Consider the following 18,663-nt stretch of genomic DNA (forward strand, 5'->3'; position numbering starts at 1 on the left):
ATATAATTTCTTTGTTGCATGCTGCATGCACGTGCTGGCCGGCCGATCGGCAAAACCCCTCGCACAGCGGTGGCGGCGCTACTCGATCTCGTCGGTGTTCCCAGAAGGCGCAAACGGGCGGTGTCAACTCATTCTCCCAGCATTCAGCGTTCCCAGCCGAGTGGTGCGCGGCCGCTGCGGTCAGTGCAATTTGTCTTCTGGGACAGACGGGAGCTCCGGTAGATCAACCCATCACACGATACTGAACGACACTGAAAATTGGGCAATATATATACTACTTTCCTGAGAGTCTTATGCTTGTACAATGAAGGTACCAATCAATGAGCTAACTAGTAGTATAAGCTCAGTCGATAATATATGCCACTTCTCGGTAGTACATACTTTTAAGCACAATACTCTGTTACTAAATAGTATATACTGATTTTAAACTAAAAACAGTATGCACTGCTACTAAACTAAAAATCAGTATGCATTAGTACAAACTTTTAAAAAAAAGTATATACTGATGTGGCCAGTACATACTGTTTTTCACTACTATTACCTTTAAAAACAGTATATACTGCTACTAACTTAAAAAATAATATATACCGTCTTTAAAAAGGTATCAAGGTATCAGCACAAAGATAGCATATTTGATTCCTCCATTAATCCACAACGGCAGCCGTACATGCTGGTGATGAACATGTTTCCGGATGACGCAAACCAAGAAGCCGGAAGAATGAAACGGTGTGTGATAAAAGAAACCGGATGAATGAACCACTATGCGTAGTTATGAGCATGTGCCAGTGAACCAGTACCAGTATATGATCGTGATGAGCATGTATTAGTATATATATACTGCTACTACAATAAAAAAAAGTATATACTGCTAAAAACAAATATGGTATATACTACTTCTAACTATAAAAATAGTATATGCGCGATTTAAGTATATACTGGATTGAAAAAAAAACATTACATACTGGAATAGAACAGTATATACTGAAAACAAATAGTATATTCTACTATACACAGAACAGAATATGTACTGAAAAAATATAGTATATACTAGTAGTTAGTGAAAAGAGTATATACTTGTACTAAGAAAAAAGTATATATGTAAAATTTTGAATGTGGCCATTCCTCACCGTCCGGCCGTGTGCATGCATGTGAAAATTTGAAAAAAAAAAAACAGAACAACAACCGATATGCATGCCTATATTTGAAAACAATTAAACATTATTTTTAACCCAACTATCAACTAATGGATATCCAACAAGGAGGAGGGAGTATGTACACCCGGGTGTACAAAACAGCCGTGTGTATATATATATATACATACATACATATATATATATATACGTGTGTGTATATATATATAAGACTGAATCTATATATGCCCCTGTCTAAATTCATATCTAGCATATGTCCTATTTAATCGTAAGTTTCTATATTTTAAAAAGTAGGTAGTATGATTTGTTGTTCCGTTTCATGTGCCGGCAAGGGATCTCAAACCCACCCACCTCCAAAACGACCACAGAGAACACAGTACACAGGAAGGTAATCCATGTTCCGAATATGATCCTCTACGTCAAATGCAACAAAGATGGACGTGACTATACAGTTTGTGGTAGCTGGTTTGTCTAAACTAGCTACCACTCCATATATAATAGATACTATCCACCTATACTTCAAATACAATTTTCTCTAAAACTGCTCATCCGATCTACGATCCGATTACACCGTTGTGTTCGTAACATTAAATCTTTATAACAAGATCTCACATGATTATATTTTGATGAAAAAGTATAAATTACTTTTATATATATCTTAATTACTTTTAGATTTCACTAAGTTACTTCTTAGACATATAAAAGTAATTCAATAAAGTCTAAAAGTAATTTAGATATACTATAGAAGTAACTTATAACAAAAAGAAAAAAGAAAGTAACTTCTATAATATATGTTAATTACTTTAAAACTTTATTGAATTTACTTTTATATGTTTAAGAAGTAACTTAGTGAAATCTAAAAGTAATTTAGATATATTATAAAAGTAATTTATGATTTTTTATCAAAATATAATCATGTGAAATCTTGTTGTAAAGATTTAATTGTTACGAACACAACGGTGTAATCGGATTGTAGATCGGATGAGTAGTTTAAGAGAAAATTATATTTAAAGCATAGATGGTAGAAATATTTTTTCTACTTGCTTGATCAATTAGTACTATAGTAAAGAAATATTCTTTAAGACACATATCTGGACAATGGCTGATCGTATCTGGACAATGGCTAGCGTCGCTCGTTATGACTAAATCGAGAGCACTCTCGATTTAGATTTTGCGAATAAAGATCCCATGCTGGACACATCACGTCAGCAATGGCATTTTCACTATAATATTCATGTGTATCTGTCATTTGTTACACAGGTGGTGTTTGGGATGGGAGGGACTTCCATCCATCAAAAAAACACTTAATCTTGGTGTGGATGGGACATCACCTAGGACAACAAATCTGTGATATCCCATTCACATTAAGGTTGTTTTTTTTTTTTTTTTTGGATAGATGGAGTATCTCTGTAACAGTCCATTTAGTCAACTGGTACGTAAGGTAATACAAATCAAGAAGGGATCTTTGTTAATGCCAGAAATAAAACCATCCGCATATTAGTTATTACTATCCTCCTTTAGTGAGCTTCTAACAAAAATGCTGCAAAGCTACAACAAAGATTCAGGGCTTATTCGGTTCATAGAATTTCCAAATCATAGGAATAGGAAAAACGTAGGAATAATGTAGGAATGCACGTGCAAAACAAAGGATTGGAACACAGGAATTTTTCCTCCACCGAGCTAAACAAAAGAGGATAGAGTAGATGTTTTCATTCCTATGGAATTAGTATATTAGAGGATTTTTAGAGGATTGGAATAGTGTTCCTATGGAAAATTTTCCTTTGAATCCTACAAACCGAATGCATGAATAGTGCTTATTCCAAAGGAATTGAGATTTCCTTTAGGAATCCTTCAAAACGAATAAGGCCTCAAATGGGGTACACATGAACATTATCATACTTTTTTAGTTTTTTTTAGTTCTTGAGATATGAAGTAGTCTCACCCTAGCAAAATTACTCTGATTTGCTTGAGAAAATGTGTATAACAGACGGGGTTACAGGTTGGATGAGCGATTGGCGTATTCCTCAACCATCGCACCAAACAGGGATGGCTGCTCAATCAATCTTGAGGGTGAATCAAATTCTTTTACCAGACCTGAACAGAAATACTTTGATTTTAGGATAGCATTCTGTGAGCTAAAACTAGCAATAGAAATACAGTGCTTTCCCTCATCTAATAGAGAGAGAAACAAATTTCAATAATGAAGAGCATTTTAAACAAAGCTATGTGCATTTTTTAGCAATATAGCGAAAAGGACTGAAAGACCTACCTGCATCCAGCACCAGAACTCTATCACAATCCATGACTGTTGGTATTCTGTGTGCAATGCTAATTATTGTACATGAAGAAAATTCTTGCCGTGTGATCTTCTGTATCGTGGCATCAGTTTGAGAATCAACTGAAGCAGTTGCCTCATCCATAAATAATATTCGAGTCCGCTTCATTATGACGCGGCCAAGACAAAGAAGCTGCCTTTGGCCTACACTCCAGTTCTCCCCACTATCAGCCACTGTGAAGAATCAAGAAAAAATGGCCGGTTAATTCAATAAATTTGAGTTCCAAATTTTGATAGATGTAGATTCTTTTAACAATGTCTATGTTCATTTCACATCAAATATGGCAAGAATCACCTGGATTTAATATTTAGTTTCGACATGGAACTGCATGCGTTTTTTCTTTTACATTGTACAAAAAGTTGTGCATACTTCTAGTTATTTGAACATTCTAATGTATTTAATCAGTTCAATATTTTGGAATACTTTGGTACTTGGATTTTGTAAATGATCAACGAGCCAACTTCTTCAGACATATTAACTTCTGGAATACTCTGTCCTCATTATACAGGGAATGTACGTTTGGACATGATCTTCAGCTCATGTTTCATCATTAATTTCTCAAATAATACATTGTTAATAGCTACAAAACCAGTACGGTGTGAAAGCTCTTTGAATATGAGTCGTGTTATAAATTTTCATACATTAAAGTATTAAACATCTCACAATTTGACGAACTGTTGGTCAAATCTACAATGTTTGGATTTTTTTTTTTAAAAGCATGCGCGCACTATATTCAGACTGGAAAATGAAGCAGCAAATTCAAGTAATTAAGACTAAGCAGTAAATGCAACTTAAAGTCAACATAGATACAGCAGAAGCATATAAGTAGCAAACCTAGAGCATCAAGTTTTTGAGGTTTTGAAGCAACTACATCTTTCAGTTGGCAGCCCTCCAGAGCCTGCGAAATTGAAGTAAAATTCCCACAGGTAATTAACACAATACAAGTACACATTCATAAGGGATTAAGGGGAAGGCTGAATGAAACATTATAGTTACACCATACCCGCCATATCTCAGCATCTGAATACTGCCCAATTGGATCAATGTTGCTTCGAATTGTTCCTTCAAAGAGAACTGGTTCTTGGGGAATAATGCCAAAGCGGGACCTCAGATCATGCAGACCCAATGTGCATATGTCTATTCCATCAATGATCATTTTCCCCTGCACAGGCTCTACAAGTCTGAACAATGCTTGGATCAAAGTTGATTTTCCACTGCCTGTTCTTCCAACAACTCCTATCTTTTCACCACCACTAATGCTTACAGTTATGCCTTTCAAAATTAGAGGTGTATTCGGTCGGTACCTAACCTGAAAGGATAAAAATGCTATGCTCAAATATTTTTTGACTGGGAATACTGCTAGGGCTTTGCCCAGCAGTGTAAATTTTATAAAACGCAAAAAGCATTTACAAAGTTACAGAGAAAGAACAAAAGGAAAAAAGCAACAAAGCTACAAGGTTTGAATTCTCCGCTTTATAGGATGGATGTAATGGAGCGGAATCCCTGTACAAATCAAAATAATAATAGTATAAGACCATGCAGTTTAAGTACTTAACCTTCTTACCTTTAAATCATCGATGTCAATATCACCATGAGTGGGCCAATTTGGAGAAGGAAGATGGTCTTCTATCTTCCACACTGCCTCAGAAGGAAGGGTACTGAACTGATTAACCCTCTCCACAGCAACCATATCATTTTCCAACATACAGCTAATGGATATTGCAAAATACACTAGAGAATTGAGGGAAAGGCCATATGAAAGAGACATGCCAACAAATTCTGCAAAAGCATAGTGAACATTAGTTCATCCAGCCTATGCTAATGATCATAAATCTTGACAGAATAAAATTTACTAAGCATAAGAATTGAAAAAATATTTTTGTCAGATGATTAAGATGCAAGGAGTAAAAGGAGAAACAACCATGTTATATCTTCGACCTACTTACTAACATTGAGACAAATAAAAAGAGAAGGAATTAGCTACACCGCTTTAAATATATAATGCATTAAAGTATTCCTAAATGAGTCGGTTTTTTCATGAGACTGCTATGACTACCAGTCTCGGTTCATGCTAAGAAAAATGATCAAATCTATCATATATTGGTACCTTTCTTGATAAAATTGCTAGGCAGACTAATCATAAGGAAAGCAGTTATTGCCAATACGAGTGTCCCAATCAACTCCAGACGGAACCCAAGCCATTCATTTGCTGCATAATTGTGGAAGTACATGCGCAAACTTGAATTGATTCTGTCCAAATTTTCTTGGAAAAATTCTTTGTCCTTCTTGAAGCATCTGATGGTTGTAGCACCTAGAACAGTCTCTGAAAAGTGATCAATTACTGGTGCCTTTGTTACTCCTTCAAGTCTAGTTAGCTCCCGAGAAGTTGCAAGATAGCGATTCTGCACATATATAAGGAAACAATTGAGTGTCTCAATGAATATAATAAATTTTTTGGAGCAGAATTAGCAACAGTATCTGAGGCAAATTGCTATAGTAGGAGCATACCCTGTACCAAATGTTCAATAGTACAAGTGGAATTACAGCTATAATCGATGGCCAGGCAACCTGACAAGTAACAATTATGGTACTTAATACTGAAATGTACATTGAAATTGTCAGACCAACAAAAAAGGACAGCACAATATCAATGGTTGTTTGGTCCGATGATGCCTGAAAAGTACAATAGGAAGTATTTCATCAGTAGAGGATAAAAGAAATGTGGCGACAATCTCTCCAGTATTCAGAAAAGAGAAAGAAAAAACTAAACTTGATCTATACTTTTTATAAATGTGAAGAGTACAAGCAGTGCCAGTTTACAAGACCAAACTATTTCATACTGAAAAGGGTGTAAGCATTGTTCATGCCAATTTAATTTAATAGTAAAATTAGGTTTGCAGATGAAGAAATAATCAATTCCAATAAGTTATCTATAGTACTGATGAAGTTTGAGCAAATCGCAAGTTAACGTTATCAGCAAATGAACCATAAGTAGAGAATTACCCGACTGAGAATCCTCCCTGAAGGTGTGGTATCAAAAAATGACATTGGGGCATGCAAAATACTGTCAAACATCTTCTTGAAAAAGATCTGAGCAGTCTGAAGTCCCAATATTGTCTCAAGAAGACTCTTGATTACTTGAAGGATAATTGAAACAGCAGCTATAGCAACATACACTCCAATAAATAGAGATGGATTAAATGGAATGCTGCCTGATGTTTCATATGACAGCCAATAGTCACTAGCCATTTCAGTAACTTGCCACACAATTGCAAAAGCAAGCATGCCGACAACCCCCCACCAACCCCAAGCCTCTGTCATATATAACTTGTACACACGCCAACTTACTTGACCACTTTCTCTTTCCTCTTCTCGTATAATTTTAGAAGTAGCTGCTTCTATATCAGGTGCAACAAGTACCTTCTCACCCTTTCCAATGGATCTAGAGCGAAGAGAAGGAATTCTGGCTACCGCCTTAGGCTGAGAATATTCAGTTTTGACAACTTGTCGACTTTGATCCACCAGTTCCATTGAACTATCATGAGCAGCAACAAGAGCTAAGAAATCTGAGCCAGCATCTAGTAACTCATCATATTTCCCTGACTGCACAATCATGCCATCTCTCATGACCTGCACAATCACATGGAAAAAATGATTAAAAATCAAGTCAAGGACAAAAGTGTATGTTCTACTCCCTCTGCCCTATAATATGAGGGGTTTGACCCCTTAAATTTGTCCCAGAATATAAGGGATTGTGATCCCAAGACAATACTTTATTCCCCACCTACCCACTTTTGTACTAATTTATTCCTCCACCCACCCACTTTGTACTAGTTTATTCCTTGCCCATTAAGTTTTGTACTAGTTTATTCTTTCAGCTACCACCTTTTGTACCATCACTCATACTATCGTTACTTCCTTAATCTTTGTAAAAAAAAAAAGGCATAATCCCTTATATTATGGAACGGATCTTTCCACGAGAAGAGAGGAGCGAAACTACCTCCAACTGTTGCTTACAATTCTCTTCTAGAAGGAAGCTCCAATAACATGATTACATGATGAAAAGCATGTTAACATCAGAAATTCATTGGGGAATCCTTTCAATGGTTGATTATGTTCTTTTTAGATTATAGGGGACAGATTATGTGGGGATTATTTGTACCGTGCTTCCAAAACTACGATATCTCGAAGAATTTTCTACATTACATTGCTTAGATCACTTGTTCTAAACAATGTTAGCTTTATAATATAGAATATTTAATTCATACGTATTTTTGGACCAAACAGTTTCAAGTACATAAAAAGAATACGAGTATATATGCCATAGTTTTTAGAGATTTTTCAAGATAATAATTTGAAATTTACTTGCTTGTTGAAACATGGTACAAGAGTATGCTGAAAATAATCATGCTAGAAGACTTACAAATATGTTATCCACATTATGCAAGAAATCCACTTGGTGAGTTACAAGTAAGATGGTCTTTCCTTTGAGCATGCCTCTCAGACATTCCTGCAGGAGAAAGTTCATTGTTGTGATACCATGCAAATATGTTAGCATAACAGAAAAATACTTAGTTCATCCTCGATATATAGTTATCCCAAGAAGAAACAAATATATTTATTTAACATATAATTTTAGCCTCCTATGTACATCATAGCAACTTTTTTATGGGCATCATAGAAACTTTTAAATCTATTTATTTCTTCTTTAGGATAACATAAAAATATTCTCACAAGTAGACTGACTTAATTTAACTCACCACAACAGTAGTAAATATAAATATTTGTCCATTTCTTATATGTTACTATATTGACATGCACTTGATAGTGCAGTGGCAAGGGGTGTGTGATTTCAACCCAAGGTCCCGTGTTCAATCCCTAACACTCTCAACATTTCATCTTAAAAAAAATGTTTGGAGGGACATCTCTCCCTCCAAATCTTTTTTTTTTAATGTTATATCCTATTTTCATTTTTTTTTCATTAATCTCCTACAGGTAACGGTCCTTTATTCCATATACACACTCATCTATTTTCTCAATTTAAGAAGGATTGAGTTTGCTCCATAACAACTGATAATCATTCTTCATCCTTCAAACAATACCAAATGCAGTAAGGTAGGGCATGCATGCATCCACGCAGCGAAAATCATCAAATTATCAGTTGCATGTATCAAATGGCATGTGAAGCTAGCTGAGTGAAATTTTACCTTAAAAATGCTTGAGCCAGTATGTGCATCAACTGCACTGAAGACATCATCAAGGAGATATATATCACAATTTTGATAAACTGCCCTGGCAAGCTGAATACGTTGTTTTTGTCCACCACTGAGATTGATCCCTCGCTCTCCAATCTCTGTCTGGTCACCAAATTCCATCATTTCCAAATCCTTTTCCAGGCTGCAAGACCGCAGAACTTCTTTATATCTATCAGCATCCATTGGCTGCCCAAATAAGATGTTCTCTTGAATTGTGCCATTTTGAATCCAAGCAGTCTGTGCAACATATGCAGTGCTCCCGCATACCCTAACCTGTGGAGAATGCAAAAAAGGATAAAGAAAACAAAAGGACGGTGAAAACTATAGAGCAGCTTGTAGTCCAGGTATTTATTTAGACAATACTATTCTTTCAAAAAGCCAACACAAGTTGTCTAAAGTTCATGATCTTCACAAGAAAACTACTCCTTTAAGAATTCATGGTGGGGTCAAAGCTGAAAAGCAGCATATCACTCAAGGTTTAGTACAGTCAACACATTGTTCACAGAAGTCCACAGTTTGCCAAAGCTGTAGACTGACAATAGAATCAACCTTCGATATTTTATCAAGCATTAAACAGGCATAGTCTAGGTCAAACCAACAGAGGCGTTGTGTCAAACATCTGGTGTGCATTGTTACTATGTAAAATATGGAAGCGTACCTAAAATGTTGGTTTTCCAACTACCTTGCATTCTCCTTGAATGCTAGTCCCCATCCATTTTACAACAGTTGTTAATAATACAAGCAGACAAGCAGATTACCACTACCTTTTTTGGTTCTTCCAGAATCCCCAACCCAAACAAATGGCAAATGCCACAAATAAAAAATGGACTCAACCTTCTCTAGGTATCAATTTGCTCAAATGGAACATATGGTCTTGCACTGTGGGTGCACCCACCTACCCCTGATTTGAGCCGTTCAGACGGAAATGTCTAATGTCAATGTGATATAATCATCTAGACCAACAAACACCATCACAATTAATCTTGAGTGAATTCGCATTCACCTGACTGACTAACCCCTGATTTGGACTGATCAATCCAAAATTGTACAAATTTTGTGCTACTGTTAAAAACTTTTTTCGCCGGGCCGGAGAAACTATTAAAAACTTTGACTGCTCATAAAAATGCTTGGTTTGAAGATAACTGACAAGAATCACAGACATACCTTCCCGGAGACCTTGTCCATCTCCCCCATGATACATGAGAGCAGCGACGACTTGCCGGAGCCAACCGTCCCGACCACCGCTGCAAGCTCACCCCTCCTTACCTCAATGTTAATCCCCTTCAGCACTGTCTCCAGAACAGGCGTCTCCTCGACATCTTTCTCCTCCTCCTCACCTCCTTCATCATCGTCGTTGTCATCGCCCTCTTCATTCTCCCTCTTGCCCCTCACATCCCATGCAAACACGCCATCGCGCACTTCCACGACCACACCATCCGGGTTAATCCCAGCGTCATCAACACGCTCCACCGTGGTATCATCAAGCTCCACGTCGAGCAGATACCTGTCAAGCCTCCCCAGTGACACGGTCGCCTGCGTCACGGAGGCAATCGCCTCGGGGAAGCTCTGCATTGGTCCATCCAGCATGTGGAAGAAGGCGGTGGCCGTGAACACCTTGCCGGCGTCGAGCATGACGCCGGTCAGCACGCAGGTGCCGAACACGAGCACGGTCATGGCGAGCGGGCCGCTCCAGAGCACGACGGTGTTGGCGCACATGAAGTACATGGACTTGGCAAGCCACCCAAGCTCGGCATCCCTGAGCTCGCGGATCTTGCCGCCGAACGTCTCCTCCCACCCCTGCAGCTTGATCACGCGCATGTAGTTGAGCAGCTCGGTGATGGCCTTCATGCGCTCGTCGCGCTTGCCGAGGAACTTGAACTGGTACTCAAGGTTGCGGCGGTTGGCGAGCGCCACGACCACGGTCACCACGGCGATCGCGGCGACTGCGGTGAGCACGGCGGGGCCGAGGTGGGTGTACAGCAGGGTGAGAGCCACGGCGATCTCCAGCGGCATCAGCCACAGGTTGTGGAGCTCGTGCGTGACGTTGGCCACCTCCTCGGCGTCCACCTCCATGTAGTTCACGATCGCGCCGGCGCCGTGCGCGCGCCGCGCGCCCGTGGACAGCCGCAGCGACTTGCGGTACACCGCGGCGAGCAGCGCAGCGTGGATGCGCATCCCGAGCTTCTGCCCCTGGAACTCGTAGTGGTGCGAGGCCAGCGCCTCCGCCGCCTTGCCGGCGAGGAGGACGACGACCAGCTGAAGCCCTTCCGTCAACTCCCCGCCGCGGCGGACGAAATTCACGAACCTGTCGACGAGGGAAGGGCCGATATACATGACCGAGAGGTGCGCCAGGCCGAGCATGGCGGTGAGCAAGAACTGCGGCCAGAACGACCGGAGAAGTGCGGTGACCACGGGATGCCCGGCCTTAGTCCCCGGCGCCGGCGGCGCGGGCCAGTTTGACACGAACAGCGCGTACGTCGCCTCGGCGGTATCATCTGGCGCCACGGGCGGGACATCGTCCGCGGCGAGAGCCGCCCTGGAGCCCTTTGAGATGAGCGGGTTGATCCAGCTGAACGTCGCGAGCGACAACCACGACGCCGTCGCGTACGACGTCGCCGCCGCGGCGTGACCAGGAACACAGCTTCGGTCTTCCCCGTCGGGAATCGCCGCACCACCGAGGCCGGTGGAGCCGGTGACGGAGAAGTAGAGAAGAGGGAGCGACATCACCAGCCCAGCGAACGCGACGGCATCGTCGGGGAGGATGGGCTCGCGAGCCGCGTAGCGCGCAGCCGCGGAACCGGAGAAGAGCGCCGCGAGAGCCGCAGTCCCAACCCAGAAGAGACGGAGGTGCACCGGGTGAGAACGCGCCGCCGCCTTCTCCGCCACGACGACCCCCACAGCGGCGAGGTGCGCCACGAACTGCGCCACGAGGAACGCGCACTCCGCGGCGAGCCATGCGGTCCTCGGGAGCAGCACGACCGCGAGCACGAGCAGCACGAGCGACGCGGCCGCGAGAAACACCGACGCCGCGAGCGCGACCGCGTGCCGCAACCCCCCGCGCGGGGGCGGCGGGGGCACCGCAGCCACCACAGACGGCTTCGCGAGCAGGGGCTCCTCCTCCGCGTGGTCCCCGTCGCCGTCGCCGTTCGCGATGCCCCCACGCCGGGAGCGCGACAAGCGAGCGCGGACGGCGACGAACACCACCGCGAGGAGGAAGGCGAGGTCGACGGCGCCGCCAAGGACCACGCGCTGCGGGCATGGGGAGAGGAAGAGGAAGGCGAGGCGGTCGGAGAGGGGGAAGGAGGAGGACGGGGACGGCGGAGGCGGGGAGCACGCGGTGGTGGACAGCCACCACGGGAGCGAGGTGGCCGGCATCGGCATGGCCGGTGAGTGGTGGTGGCTCGGCGTGGCGCGGCGGCCGGAGAGCGTTACATCTGGGTGTCGGGTGATCGGCGTTGCAGCGGGGAGGACGCGTGGCGGTTTTGATGGGGAGCGGAGCAGAGCAGAGAGCAGGGGAGAAGAGAGGCGAAGCCAGGAAGGGGAGAAACGTTGACCGAGTCGTTGAAAAGGAGTGCTACAGGAAACTTATCTAATTTTCTAGAAGACATTATGGTGGTGTTTAGTTGGATCCAAATTATGGATTTTGGTTGAAATTAGAGATGATATGTCTAAAAAGTTGTGTGTATATGACAGGTTGATGTGATGGAAAAAGATTGAAATTTAGATCTAAACACAGCTTATAAAAACATCTCATTGCTAAAAAATACTCTAAAAAATTGATAATTTATTAGAGGATATTATCGACTTAATTTTTGAGAGAAATTCTAATAAAAATGAGAATTACCCTCGAGTCAAAAGTTATTGAGCTAAGGTGGAGTGGAATGGAATATAATGTAGGTTAGTAATGAAATTCAGAGTTGCATAATTTTTAAATTTTTATTCTAATAATATCATGCTTGAAGCATGTGGTCTTAGGGTATTCTCATCTTTCTTAAAATTTTATCTCTTCAATTGAGCTGAACGTATCTTCTAGAAAATTACAGGGTTCTAGAATGTCTTTTAGCCATGATATGTATATTCAACATCTATTAGCAAATTACATAAAATTTAGGTGTCCTGTTGAAAAATTTGTCAAAATAAAAAGTTTGAATTTATTTCTTTTTCCTACCGCTTCGGATACAACAGGTTTGGCCCGGGATCTAGGCGGGCTGTTCAGATTGATGCCTGAGGTTTATTTTGACTACAATCTGAACCGGCCTTAGGTTACTTTCACTGACAGGGTGGGCCCTACGTGCCAGTCACTAGAAAATGTTTAGTGTGAACAGCCTGACCAGGTGGGGCTGACCAACACTCGGGCCCACTTGGTCGTGGGCTTGCGTAGTGTGGCTTCGTGTCAACCAAGGAGACGCGGCGTCGTGAATTTTCCCGTGATCGCCTGGGCTGCGACGGCCGTCGTCGTGGATTTCTTTCAAAAACGTGGACATTTGTAATATTTATTACGCAAATAAGATATTCTGTCCCAATCTATGTCGCAAGCAACGTCATATAATATACTCCTACGTTGTACCACTCTTCCTATATTATTTTCCAATGAAATCTGTTGGAATATTTATTATCACCAACGTCTCGAACGTACGTATAGCTTGTTTTAAAATAAAGCTATTTCTTCACGTATCCTCTCTACTCAACCAATCATAACTATTTTTTATTTAATTTATTCACATATTTTTTTTCTCAACCAATTACAATATTTCTCTAATTAATTTCACCTATTTTTTTAATACTACTGTTTACTTTAAAAATGTTTATATTTTGGAATGGAGAAAGTACGGAAATAAGAAGTAGTACATGGATTTGGTGCCCATTACGTGAAAGATTTCCTACCGCTTAGTTTTATAGTTCAGGGATTGTTTGATTCAGTTTTGGCTTATAAATCATAACTAATTATTGATTTTAGAAGGGTTTTTATGATGTTTTCTTTACCTGAACATACCTTTTGGACAGTCACACCCATAAACCTCAAAATTTGCTTGAGGATTCCAAAATTTATGGTTTTCGCTGGTGGATACCGTAAGAATATAACACAATCTAAGGACATCTAAAAAAAAATTGGTAATTTATTAGAGGACACCACGAAAAGTATTCTATTATTTATAGGCTAAATGAAGAGAGAAATATACTAAAAAAAAAGATGAAAATACCCCTCAAACCAACAGCATTTCAACTGGCAGGAGAGAATCGAACTGTCATCTACAGGAAAGAAAATATGGATAATTTTGCATAAAGAAAGAGAAAGATTGGGAGAGACAGATGTCATGGTAGCGACCCTAAGCTTAGATATATTCAATGGTAGATGAATATGGTTTTCTAGATAATATAAGATTATTTAGAGATTGTATCTTAATATTAGTTGAGACGATAAATGCTTTAATCTTATATTTTTATTACTATTGTTTCTATTTATTTTTCACGCTCATGCAAGAATGTTTCTATTTTATACTCCCTCCATTTCAAAATATAAGGCACAACCACCCTTAACTCAAAAACCAAGAAATAATCATTATCACCTCTTTGTTTTAATCATCCCAACTAATACAGTACATGCACCCAATAGAATTAAACATCTTGTGAGTGTAGGATTTAAAAAATAATAATTTAGGAGAGAGGATGTGCTATTAATTGTCATGCATGTATACACGCCTTATATTATGAAACACCTTTTAAAAGTAGTTGTGCCTTATTTTGGAATGGAGGGAGTATAGGCTAAGAGTCGTTGTTGAACCGATGTTACCCATAGCAATGATGTTTTGTCTCCTCTCTTTCACTCTCTTCCATATCAATAAATATTTCTAATTAGCAACGCTAGGACCTCTATTACCAATTGTACATGTCTTACGGACATTTTCATCTTTTCGATGTATTTTTCTTTCCATTTAGCTTGAAAAAATAATAAAATAACCGTTTGTGGTGTTCTCCAATGAAATGGTGCCACGTTCTTATAGTGTCCACTAACAAAGATCATAAATTTTGAATGTCGTATAGCAAATTTTGCCAAATTCAAATCTATCACTCAGATTCATATATATGATGCAGTGTGTGTCTTATATGTAATAAAAAAAATAGTAAATTTGACGATTTAATACTCTTTAGAGTTTAGATTGCTATTTTTCTAATAATAGAAATAATTTACATATCTAGCCTTTCTCAACAGGCAATTTAGATTACCACCTAGCGTCCCGTTACAATGATACTGTCGACGAGTGATACTCGCGGACCGGAAGAATAGGGTATTGGGTACGTTGGAACAGGGATCTATGTAGTACGACATCAAAACAGGCAAAAGACAAGGATTATACTGGTTTAGGACCCTTATCAGGTAATAGCTCTAGTCCAGTTTATATGGCATTGATGATGATGTGAATAGATTACAAAGAGAGTAACCGAATTGGCGATGCCGATGAGACCGTAGTCGAGGAATTCGACGAGATCTCCCAACGAGTTGGCTCCGTGGACTCCGGCTTCGTAAACTTTGGTGGGTGTGTTGGCGATGAGATGCGATGCCCTTAGCCTTTCCTAGGGGGTCCCTTTTATACCGTGGAATACCTTGACCTCAAGTAAGACTTGGAGATTATGTAAATCGACACGAAATACTAGAGATCAAATCCTTTCCGAGTAGGTCTTCGGCAATTCCTTAACCTCGTGGAGATATTTTCCATAACTTGAGGCGAATTCCTAACGGCGTATACGGAAACCAATCTGTATACGTGAAGGTATACCTTATCGGTATATTCCATAAGTCGTAGGATAGAGGGTATGCCTTATCCGTAACCTGACAGATACGTAGGATTCTAGTCTATCTATTATATACTAAAAGTCTACTAAACATCCTATAAACGCTCTCACATCACCACGTGGCATCTCTACAAACGCTCCTAAGTCGCCACGTGGGTTTTTAATAGATTAGAAACATCTAACACTCTATTTTCATTTAAAGTGGTGGGTCCATTATTTTGCACCATTAGATTAGATTTAGAACATATGTTAGTCCCTCCCTATCAGCACGTACGTATGCCTCCCTCCCCCGCAAGTACGTACGTACAGCCGTACAGGTAGTATGTACATACCCCACCTCTTTTTTCCCTTACCATTCATCTCCATTTATCTTCTTTTACCTAGAATACCCCCTTATTACCTTTGCTTTCTACGCTATTGGCATTACATTTGCTGAAAAGAATGTAATTACCATTTATTTTGTTATGATTTTATATTGATGACATATGTTGGCTATATTTTAGCGCAAAATCATTGCAACATATGACATTGACATGTATTAATTAATCCCATAACATTTTTTTCAAAAAAATCACATCATGGTATATATAACCCTTAATATTCACTTAAATTAGTGTGTCCGATATTATAAACCCTTGCATTAGATTAATCTTACCACATACAATAGCCCCACCTCTCCCATAGGTCCATACATACGAAGTACGTGCGAAGCTGCACACCTGATCACGTCCGTTTTTATCTCCTTTCCCTTCTATGATTTCTAAAGATAATTGAGATAACATTCATTATTAGAAATAAACAATTATAACTTTGCAAACATAGACTGCATCATTGTATACGTCTATAATGTTTGAAGAAAGTTTACTGCATTATATTCTTTACATATCTATCTATATATTTTATACTGAGAATCCATTAAACATCTATTATATACTAAAAGTTCATAAAACTCCCTACAAACGCTCTCAAACCGTTCCGTAGCGTTCTACAAACGTTCTTAAGACGCCATGTGACGATCTAATAAATTAGAAAAAATTCTAAAAATTTTGATAATAATAGAAAAAATCTAACCATTGATATTCCTTTAAATATGTGAGCCCACTAATATTAACCATTAGATTTCTATAAAAAAAATCCGGTACACCCAACTCCATGGTATGCGGGCACACACAACCTCAACCCAAGCTTCCATCTCCTGCTCCAGACATCGGCGCTTGCCCGCGCCAGTCCATGAAAGGTGGATGAAGGTGAGTTTGACTACGAACTCAAGGATGCTGGGAACGATCTCTTTTCGGGCTTCCATCGAGAGGCCCTCTTCCTCCCTTTTTCTGAATCGGGGAGAGAGGCAAAAGAGAAGTCCAGAGAGACCTCGACTCTTTCAGGGAATCGTACGTACATACTCCCTCAACCCTCCAACTCTCCTTGAGGATCCCACTCTCCTCTCCTATTTTTGAGCCAACTTTTCCTATTTTTTAGCTAACACATATATAAATAATAATAATCAGATAGTTAAATGATCATAACTCTTAAGTTACATGCACTTTTCTCAGTTTATTTTTATTTTTTCGTGTTATTTATAATTAAATACATAATTCAAGATCCATATTACCCATATTTACTATATAAATTTAGATAATGTAGCCATTCTGACTACAAATATTTGAGGAAATTTGCACCGGAAAAGATGAATGAATTCAAATATGTGAGTCTAAAGTACAGATTCAATCACCACCAAGGAGCTTGGAACCATGATGCATACTCTGGGTCTGAACCCAACGGAAGCGGAGTTGTAAGATATTATTAGGTTGTGTTCATTAGATGGGTTTGGGAGCTAATCTCCCACGCACGTAAAACGAAGCGACTCATTACATTAGGGTATGATTAATTAAGTATTAGTTAATTTTTTTATAAAATAGATTAATATGCTTTTTAAAATCAATTTTTCAATAGAAAACTTTAGAAAAAAAATTCACCATTTACTGGTTTGGAAAGCGTGCGTACGAAAAACAAGAGAGCTAAATTGGGAAAGGAGGGGGAAGAACACAGCCTTTGCGAGGTGGACATCGACGGAAGCGCCAGCATTGACTTTCCATGACTTCCTGAGCCTAATAGCACTAGATGATTAGGTAAAGGACAAAGGATGAAGAGGAGGGGCAAAGGGAGACGTTCCGCATTTGCGACAAGCATTACTTCATCTCTATCACCGTGCCCCGCCACGTCATGTCCAATGCATAAGGAGAGGCTAATTGATAAGGTCGATGAGATACTCTGCGAGGCCCATGGTAACAGGTTGATCAACTATGAGGAGTTTGTAATTAAATTGAGAACAAAAAAACAAGAAATTTGATTAAAATACACAATAAAAAATTAAAAAAAGATTAAAACTATAAAAAATATATAACAAGATTCCATGTAGAATATAAAATATCAACAGTCCATATAAAAGTATAAGTTATAAATATCTGAAATTGGGAATAATAAAATAAGTATTAAAAGATAAGTCCAAATACAACATGATACAATATTAAGTAAAATTTACAATCCTTAAAACTACAATTTAGAATAAAAAATAATTTGATTTGAATACAAATTTGAAATTAGAATCATTCAATCACTAAATTCAAAATATAACAAATACTTTTTTAAAGATCTTATCTTTATTGATTTGCATCCATAACTAATTGCATATATATGAATCAATTAAAAAGAGGGTTGAGAGGGTGGTAAAAAATATTTATTGCCAATAAAAGTTTACCGAGATTTTTTGAAAAAAAAGAGATACAATGAACACCCAGTTAAAAATAGAAAACAACTTACTTTAACTTTCAGTTTATTTTGTTAGAACTTTTTTCAAAACAAACTAATATGCATGCCCGCGCATTCTCCTCCTAGTGTCAATAAAGTGAGTGCAAATGACAGATCATCAAATCCTTATACTCCCTGTCCAAATTCGTTGTCACATCCCTCCAAAATTCCTTATATTATGAAATTGTGGCAAATTAATAAAAAATAATTCGGCACTTACTCACCAAATATTCCCCCACGTATTCAAGCCCACGTATTCAAGCCCGGGTCATTGGCAGGTATTCAAACCGAATCTGGTGAGCTCATTAAGCAAAGTGACTAATT

The 18,663-nt window shown here is 39.6% G+C and overlaps 1 protein-coding gene across 1 annotated transcript; it reads right to left on the minus strand.

The window, feature by feature from the left end:
* Positions 1-3,014: 3,014 nt before the first annotated feature.
* On the minus strand, positions 3,015-12,253 carry LOC127771708 (ABC transporter C family member 4-like). Its single transcript, XM_052297636.1, has 11 exons — positions 9,907-12,253; positions 8,695-9,015; positions 7,911-7,997; positions 6,491-7,117; positions 5,996-6,160; positions 5,595-5,889; positions 5,052-5,266; positions 4,491-4,796; positions 4,322-4,385; positions 3,421-3,660; positions 3,015-3,245 (listed from the first exon to the last, which is right to left on the minus strand). The coding sequence occupies exons 1-11, from the start codon at positions 12,121-12,123 to the stop codon at positions 3,145-3,147; spliced, it is 4,638 nt and encodes a 1,545-aa protein (XP_052153596.1). The 5' UTR covers positions 12,124-12,253; the 3' UTR covers positions 3,015-3,144.
* Between the last annotated feature and the right edge of the window lie 6,410 nt (positions 12,254-18,663).

The sequence above is a fragment of the Oryza glaberrima genome, chromosome 4 (assembly GCF_000147395.1).
Source record: "Oryza glaberrima chromosome 4, OglaRS2, whole genome shotgun sequence".
NCBI lineage: Eukaryota > Viridiplantae > Streptophyta > Magnoliopsida > Poales > Poaceae > Oryza > Oryza glaberrima.